Source organism: Oncorhynchus mykiss, chromosome 23 (genome assembly GCF_057628025.1).
Source record: "Oncorhynchus mykiss isolate SJ-2025 chromosome 23, ASM5762802v1, whole genome shotgun sequence".
Classification (NCBI taxonomy): Eukaryota; Metazoa; Chordata; class Actinopteri; order Salmoniformes; family Salmonidae; genus Oncorhynchus; species Oncorhynchus mykiss.
The window spans coordinates 54360603-54370000 of record NC_143044.1 but is presented as its reverse complement, the minus strand read 5'-3'; the positions used below and the strand labels follow the sequence as shown (position 1 = coordinate 54370000).

The window sequence follows — 9398 nt, the reverse complement described above, 5'->3', positions numbered from 1 at the left end:
ATAGAAATGGAACAACATGAGGTCGCAAAGATGTTCACGCCACTACTTAGCTAAACAAGGTAGTGATCTTTCTGCTTACCAGGCTGGTCTATTGTTTTGCTCTTCAGCGGGAGGGGGCTTGTTTTATCGTTTCCCCCGAACGGTGTTGTCAAGAGGAGACTTCGGGTAGCTCTTATAAAAGGTAAGCTAAGCATGGCATCTCCCCCTCCTGTCTGCGTACCCCTTTACAACTAACCAAACCATCTGGGGAGGCAAATATAACATAGTAACTTAGTGGTAAAAAAAAAACAACCAACCAAAACAACCAACCATCCCTCCAGAAATATTCTATCAAAATTCTATCAAATCAGATCATTTGTGACATAGGGAGAACGACAGGGCTCGGCAGACAGAACTACACGATAACCTACCATTGGGCTCGGCAGGCAGTACTACACGATAACCTAACATTGGGCTCGGCAGACAGAACTACACGATAACCTACCATTGGGCTCGGCAGACTGAACTACACGATAACCTACCATTGGGCTCGGCAGACTGAACTACACGATAGCCTACCATTGGGCTCGGGAAGAAAGAACTACACGATAACCTACCATTGGGCACGGCAGACAGAACTAAACGATAACCTACCATTGGGCTCGGCAGACAAAACTAAACGATAACCTACCATTGGGCTCGGCAGACTGAACTACACGATAGCCTACCATTGGGCTCGGCAGACTGAACTACACGATAACCTACCATTGGGCTCGGCAGACTGAACTACACAATAACCTACCATTGGGCTCGGCAGGCAGAACTACACGATAACCTACCATTGGGCTCTGCAGACTGAACTACACGATAACCTACCATTGGGCTCGGCAGACTGAACTACACGATAGCCTACCATTGGGCTCGGGAAGAAAGAACTACACGATAACCTACCATTGGGCACGGCAGACAGAACTAAACGATAACCTACCATTGGGCTCGGCAGACAAAACTAAACGATAACCTACCATTGGGCTCGGCAGACAAAACTAAACGATAACCTACCATTGGGCTCGGCAGACAAAACTAAACGATAACCTACCATTGGGCTCAGCAGACAAAACTAAACGATAACCTACCACTGGGCTCGGCAGACAAAACTAAACGATAACCTACCATTGGGCTCGGCAGGCAAAACTAAACGATAACCTACCATTGGGCTCAGCAGACAAAACTAAACGATAACCTACCATTGGTCTCGGCAGGCAGAACTAGACGATAACCTACCATTGGGCTCAGCAGACAGAACTAAAAGATAACCTACCATTGGGCTCGGCAGACAAAACTAAATGATAACCTACCATTGGGCTCGGCAGACAGAACTAAACGATAACCTACGTTTGAGTGTGTGTGTGTTTTAGTTTGATCCATCGAACCCTGTTTAAAGTTGTTGTTCTATGTAAGGGCGCTGCTGTTGATGCCATATGCTCCTCAAGGGGGAAAGGGCCTAAGTAATACCACTGTATCTGACATTTAGCAGACGTTTTCATCCTGATCGACTTTTAGTCATGTGTGCGTGCATGTTTACATACATGTGACGTGGGGAAATGGAACCCACTATCCTGGCGTTTGCGAGCGTAATGCTCTACCGACTGAGTGACAAGTGAGTTGTAACTACAAGCACCTAACTTCCTCACAGCTGGAGTGCTGCGACCCTCCACCAACGGGTGCTCCCTGCGGGGTTTTGACTTACTTTGGTGTTCATGCTCTGGGAGAACTCCAGTATGGTGTCCACTCTGGTCCAAGCATCCGGGTGCTCTTTCAGCTGGGTCAGAACCTCCTGAGCCAGCCTTTGCTGCAACGCAGGAACAGGAATGGATGAAATACCATTTTGAAACATAGGCACACACTCTTTCACACACACGCCGCCTGCCAAATACGGGTAGATATTGTCATTGGCGAGTAAAGATGTCAATTTCAAACCTAATCAAATCTTACTGGTCACATACACATGATTAGCAGATGTTATTGGTGGTGCAGCGAAATGCTTGTGCTTCTAGTTCCGACTGTGCAGTAATATCTAACAAGTAATCTAACAATTCCACAACAACTATCTAATACACACAAATCTAACAAGTAATCTAACAATTCCACAACAACTACCTAATACACACACATCTAACAAGTAATCTAACCATTCCACAACAACTACCTAATACACACAAATCCAACAAGTAATCTAACAATTCCACGTCAACTACCTAATACACACAAATCTAACAAGTAATCTAACAATTCCACAACAACTACCTAATACACACAAATCTAACAAGTAATCTAACAATTCCACAACAACTACCTAATACACACAAATCTAACAAGTAATCTAACAATTCCACAACAACTACCTAATACACACAAATCTAACAAGTAATCTAACAATTCCACAACAACTACCTAATACACACACATCTAACAAGTAATCTAACCATTCCACAACAACTACCTAATACACACAAATCCAAAGGGATGGAATAAGAATATATACATTTCCATTCAAAAGTGTGGGGTCATTTAGAAATGTCCCTGTTTTTGAAAGAAAAACACATTTTTTGTCCATTAAAATAACATCAAATTGATCAGAAATACAGCCCAGACATTGTTAATGTTGTAAATGACTATTGTAGCTGGAAATGGCTGACTTTTAATGGAATATCTACATAGGCGTACAGAGGCCCATTATCAGCAACCATCACTCCTGTGTTCCAATGGCACGTTGTGTTAGCTAATCCAGGTTTATCATTTTAAAAGGCTAATTTATCATTAGAAAACCCTTTTGCAATTATGTTAGCACAGCTGAAAACTGTTCTGATTAAAGAAGCAATACAACTGGCCTTCTTTAGACTAGTTGGGTATCTGGAGCATCAGCATTTGTGGGTTTGATTACAGGCTCAAAATGGCCAGAAACAAAGAACTTTCTTCTGAAACTCGTCAGTCTATTCTTGTTCTGATAAATGAAGGCTCTTCCACCGGAGAAATTGCCAAGAAACTGAAGATCTCGTACAACGCTGTGTACTACTCCCTTCACAGAACAGAGCAAACTGGCTCTAACCAGAATAGAAAGAGGAGTGGGAGGCCCCGGTGCACAACTGAGCAAGAGGACAAGTACATTAGAGTGTCTAGTTTGAGAAACAGACGCCTCACAAGTCCTCAACTGGCAGCTTCATTAAATAGTACCCGCAAAACACCAGTCTCAACATCAACAGTGAAGAGGTGACTCCGGGATGCTGGCCTTCTAGGCAGAGTTGCAAAGAAAAAGACATATGTCAGACTGGCCAATAAAAATAAAAGATTAAGATGGGCAAAATAACACAGACACTAGACAGAGCAACTCTTGCCTAGAAGGGCAGCTAGCATAATTGCAAAAGGGTTTTCTAATGATCAATTAGCCTTTTAAAATGATAAACTTGGATTAGCTAACACAACATGCCAATGGATCACAGGAGTGATGGTTGCTGATAATGGGCCTCGGTACCCCTATGTAGATATTCCATTAAAAGTCAGCCGTTTCCAGCTACAATAGTCATTTACAACATTAAGAATGTCTACACCGTATTTCTGATCAATTTGATGTTATTTTAATGGACAAAAAATGTGCTTTTCTTTCAAAAACAAGGACATTTCTAAGTGACCCCAAACTTTTGAACGGAGATATACATATAAACGTTGGCATATTGGTTTTAAAAAATGAAAGAAATAAGAACTATACCACATTACTTCTTACTAGTAATACATTTATTGTTTTCGACACATTATAAAGCATTCTCATCCATTTCTGACATTTTTAACAGAAAAATATATTTTGTCTGGTAAAAAATGTGAGTGGCTGGTACACCAAAACATGAGTGACTGGTACATTTTATGCCCTGCACAAACACACTCAACATTTAAAAAGGCAGATGCATTTCAACTTAAACCCTTCAACCAATGAAAAAGTGTGATAGAAAAGCTGTCCCTGTTAATACATTACAATTTCAGACATTATTTTCTGCAATAGTAACTAGTATCTCTCCCTGTTCTTCTATCTGTCCCCAAAAAACTATAAGTAAAACTGAGTAAGGCACCCGGGCAAGCGACCATCATAGCAAAATTACAAATCCCGCAAAACTCCATTAACTTTTGGGTTACTTGACAACTTACAGTTACATTTTAGTAATTTAGCAGACGCTCTTATCCAGAGGGATTTACAGTTAGTGAGTCATTTAGCAGACACTCTTCTTATCCAGAGTGACTTACAGTTAGTGAGTCATTTAGCAGACACTCTTATCCAGAGTGACTTACAGTTAGTACATTCATCTGAAGATAGCTAGGTGGGACAACCACATATCTCAGTCAGAGTCAGTACATTCATCTGAAGATAGCTAGTTGGGACAACCATATATCCCAGTCAGAGTAGTAAGGGGGGAAGTCAGTGGTAGTAAGGGGGGAAGTCAGTGGTAGTAAGGGGGGGAAGTCAGTGGTAGTAAGGGGGGAAGTCAGTGGTAGTAAGGGGGGGAAGTCAGTGGTAGTAAGGGGGGAAGTCAGTGGTAGTAAGGGGGGGAAGTCAGTGGTAGTAAGGGGGGAAAGTCAGTGGTAGTAAGGGGGGGAAGTCAGTGGTAGTAAGGGGGGGAAGTCAGTGGTAGTAAGGGGGGAAAGTCAGTGGTAGTAAGGGGGGGAAGTCAGTGGTAGTAAGGGGGGGAAGTCAGTGGTAGTAAGGGGGGGAAGTCAGTGGTAGTAAGGGGGGGAAGTCAGTGGTAGTAAGGGGGGAAAGTCAGTGGTAGTAAGGGGGGGAAGTCAGTGGTAGTAAGGGGGGAAGTCAGTGGTAGTAAGGGGGGGAAGTCAGTGGTAGTAAGGGGGGGAAGTCAGTGGTAGTAAGGGGGGGAAGTCAGTGGTAGTAAGGGGGGTAGTCAGTGGTAGTAAGGGGGGGAAGTCAGTGGTAGTAAGGGGGGAAGTCAGTGGTAGTAAGGGGGGGAAGTCAGTGGTAGTAAGGGGGGGAAGTCAGTGGTAGTAAGGGGGGAAGTCAGTGGTAGTAAGGGGGGAAGTCAGTGGTAGTAAGGGGGGGAAGTCAGTGGTAGTAAGGGGGAGGGGGGGGGGGGGTCAGTGGTAGTAAGGGGGGGGAAGTCAGTGGTAGTAAGGGGGAGAGGGGGGAGTCAGTGGTAGTAATGGGGGGGAAGTCAGTGGTAGTAAGGGGGGGGAGTCAGTGGTAGTAAGGGGGGTAGTCAGTGGTGGGAAGTCAGTGGTAGTACGGGAGGAAGTCAGTGGTAGTAAGGGGGGAGTCAGTGGTAGTAAGGGGGAGGGGGGGAGTCAGTGGTAGTAAGGGGGAGGGGGGGGGTCAGTGGTAGTAAGGGGGGAAAGTCAGTGGTAGTAAGGGGGAGGGGGGGAGTCAGTGGTAGTAAGGGGGAAGTCAGTGGTAGTAAGGAGGGGAAGTCAGTGGTAGTAAGGGGGGGAAGTCAGTGGTAGTAAGGGGGGGAAGTCAGTGGTAGTAAGGGGGGGAAGTCAGTGGTAGTAAGGGGGGGAAGTCAGTGGTAGTAAGGGGGGGGAAGTCAGTGGTAGTAAGGGGGGAAGTCAGTGGTAGTTAGGGGGGGAAGTCAGTGGTAGTAAGGGGGGAAGTCAGTGGTAGTAAGGGGGGGAAGTCAGTGGTAGTAAGGGGGGGAAGTCAGTGGTAGTAAGGGGGGGAAGTCAGTGGTAGTAAGGGGGGGAAGTCAGTGGTAGTAAGGGGGGGAAGTCAGTGGTAGTAAGGGGGGGGAGTCAGTGGTAGTAAGGGGGGGAAGTCAGTGGTAGTAAGGGGGGGGGGGGGTCAAGTGTCAGTACTACTTACCTGTGTTCCGACCCCGTGGTACAGACAGTTGACCACGTTGTCCAACAGGTTGATGTCTAGTTTCTGGCTGAAGTCTAGCAGCTGCTGCGCTGCATGGTCTGCTAACACTGTCATAACTGCTGGCATGGAGCTCTGTAAGGATGGACAGCAAAGAGGGGGTTAGACTGTGTGTGTGTGTGTGTGTGTGTGTGTGTGTGTGTGTGTGTGTGTGTGTGTGTGTAATGACTGACAGAGGCAGAGAAAACATTCAACAGCAACAGGCAGAGAGTCATGTGAATGAATGGAGCATTCCAACCAGCTAACCACCTCTCCTAACCCCCTTCCCCTGCTTCCCATCCCCAGTCAGTTACACACACACACACACAGGACGCTGGTGGCTCTTTAAATTGGGGAGGATGGCTCAAAGTGATGGCAGCAAAGGAATAAATGTAAAGATATCGAACTCATCAAACACGCGGTTTCCATGTGTTTGATACCATTCCATTCCAGACATTAGTATGAGCTGTCCTCCTCACAGCAACCTCCTGTGATACACCCCTCCTCATCATCTCCACCAGTAAACAAGCATGACATGAGCTGGCCCCTTGCTCACTTTTTCCAATAAGTTATATCTTGTCACACAAACTACTCAAAGCTATAAATAAGAAAATACACTGAAAAACAAAACACAATGACAGCTAAGTTTAGATCAGGCATATACCCTTTCCATAAAGGAACATTCTGACAGTTGTATTTTGACAATTCATAAAAAGCTTTTTCTGATATCGTTTAACAAACAAACATGTGTGACATACTGAAAATATCACATTATCATGCCACCTCCAGGACACAATCGAACCACGTGCCACAGAACGTCACTTTGTTTACATCTGCACCTGCCAGGCGTGGCTATTTTGAAGTTCAAACACACCTTAAAATTTTACAGTAAACACTGACGAATGTAGAAGAATACTGAAATAAGCTGTTTTATCGTCTTATATCCGATGCGATCAATCAGTTTATCTCGCTTAACACAACCACCAACTTCGGTTGATAGCTACCGTGTGACCGTGTAGTTAACGTTAGGTAGTATTGGGTGCGTTCCAGGTCTATATAATGCCGCGTTCAAAACAACTGGGTGCATGGAAAAATACAAAGTCAAATCATGACATCATTGATCTTCGGGTGGGAAAGTCGGAGCTCTAGAAAGAGGCCCGACATCCCGAGTTTGATGACCATTCAAATCGATTTTTCCCAGTCAGAGCTCGTTTTTTTCCCCGACAACTTAAGTCAGAGATGTAATAGTTCCCAGTAGATTTGAACGCGGCAATAAAACATGCGCTAAGCAGCCCACGTGACATTTATCCATAACCTGCAACACTTCGTAAACGATAACAAGTTAGCGAAACTCGATACAGGTAAGGCTGGTTTACAAGTTCGTTTCAAATGGGGGAAAATTCAACGATCTCAATTCGATTAAAAAAATGTAAAATAGTAAATACACACAGCACCACCAGCGCATTGCCCTGGCTAAATTCTGATTCGGTATCAAGCTATTGATAGGACTGTCGTTGATACCAAGACAAAAGGAAGTCTATGCCTCCAGAGAAAACGTGTGGTCCTCCATAGCAGGCTATCATCACCCTGACTCCCAGACACACGCCTCCCCTACCCCTCCCACTCCACGCTTATCAAAGGGAAGGCTTGCGTCCTTTTACTACCCAGACAGTTAGCTGTACAGCAAGTAATACACGTCTAACAAAATAGCTTATTTTTTTTTTAAATAAGTTTGAAAAGTAACTATGACCCTTATGCATCGTAATGTTTTTATGCCTTACTAAAATAACAACTAACTTTGCCGTCCAAACACGGCGCATCACTGGTAAAGTTAGCACAATTAACGTTAGAAAACTAGCAACAAAATGCATCCGCTCACACCACGGACGCTGTTTCTGAGGAAGGACTGGATGAATTAATTCATTATTTTTTTGTTTGTCGTCCCCCTGGTCCTCAGCATTGCTTGCTATCATCACCACACACCACTCACACCCAACACTAGCGGACTTTCTCACACACCAGCATCCCTTGTAAAGTGCATCACACAGCAACGTTACCACTTACTTACCTAACTAGTAGTTACACTTTATTACTGGATGCTCTCTGGATTTTACATTCCAAAAGTGAAATTAAAGTCTAAAATATATATATTTTTTACCCCCCCCAAGTCAAATGCTACTTTGCACCCCTGAGTTACCTACCAAAAGTCCAAGCCTCTGACTGAAAGAAGATTGGCTTTTTTCCCCACAGGGAAGCTTGCTACAAGGTTATATACAATATCGTTGTTTAGTCAGAAATAGACTGGCTAACGTTACTGTTATCTCTGACACGTTAGCTGGCTCCAATTCCAGAAGGTGTATATTGATGGCTAGTTAATAAGGATCACAGATGTGGATTCCGCAACTATTATCACGGTACGCTCAATAATATACTCCGATTCATTTTACGAAATAAAAATAAACCTTAATTTACAATTTAATTCTTTAACTATAATGTTGTTTTTTTTTGTTGCAGCGGGGCGGTTTGAGAGATTGTATTCCTGCGCCTCTTCTCCTCGTTGAAGCAACTAACTCACATAACCGGTTGAAACCGGTTCAGACTGGGAGATTCCATCTCGGTTTAGTTTTCAGCCGATGGCGCCGCGGAAAGTTTGGACTAACGTCACGCCCATTTTACACTCCCATTGGTGGGGTTGTTTTTTACGGACATCGTTGCTTAAACTCTATTGGGTAACTCCGTTGTCAATCAATTTAAATTCGTCCAGGCACCCACGCGACTGCTCCGCCCGTGGTCAGAAAAAAGAGGGCGGACTCCGATCAAGCAGAATGGACTTTTCAATGCCTCCAACGTGAATGGCAAATAGTGCTTTCAATATTGTTTTGCCATTGTGTGCGCGTTTGTTAACAATCAACAATCACTTTGCAACTTGAGAAGTGTCGCTGGTATTGTTCAATAGCCTTGACTTGATTGACGTTTAGAGAAATATGATTTTCCAACACTGTATCCATTGCAAAAGGATGTGTGACTTATCAACAGCATTTCATTTCGTGATCGACCCAGTTCACCATCACGCTGTTTTGTTGTGATCATGACATTGCAATTCGCTAGTCTGTGCTGTGCAACCTACACGAGATACAAAGAGGAAACGTGTTTACATTAGGTAAAGGAGATACAGTCCACAATACAATCGCCTGACTCGTGAGCCTGTTGCTGGTAATTTTCCACCAGCCACGAGTGGGAGTGGTTACGATGAATCCGCGCACTGCACAAGTTTACAAAAATGACATGGAAGGGAAATGTCCACGCTATGTGGTGTCCCTCTTCAGTTCAGAACATGACGTTAGCATCAAAGACCATGTAACATTAGTCCCGATTGCAATTTAGGAGAAGTTAAACAAATATGTAGTATCATTGCTACTCTCTGTAAAGGATGCAAACATGACAGCGTTTTTTTTAAACCCTAACTGTCACGTGACCCAGCGTGCCACTTGATGGAAAAATACTGGATTTAGTGTCGGCAAGCCGTACT

At 44.2% G+C, this 9398-nt stretch overlaps 1 protein-coding gene across 7 annotated transcripts in view; it reads right to left on the bottom strand.

The window, feature by feature from the left end:
• xpo1b (exportin 1 (CRM1 homolog, yeast) b) overlaps positions 1-9078 on the bottom strand; it is a 75624-nt gene extending 66546 nt beyond the window's left edge. For 2 of the 7 annotated variants that reach the window (XM_090217699.1, XM_090217705.1), the window contains exons 1-3: positions 8935-9062; positions 5834-5965; positions 1730-1831 (exon numbers count right to left, since the gene is read on the bottom strand). In XM_090217699.1, the coding sequence (XP_090073825.1) occupies positions 1730-1831; positions 5834-5965; positions 8935-8937 (237 nt within the window). In that variant the 5' untranslated portion in view covers positions 8938-9062. Of the gene's footprint in view, positions 1-1729; positions 1832-5833; positions 5966-7937; positions 8871-8934 lie in introns of those variants that run through there. The other 5 variants (XM_090217701.1, XM_090217704.1, XM_090217700.1 and 2 more) reach the window with 3 other exon arrangements.
• Positions 9079-9398: the final 320 nt, after the last annotated feature.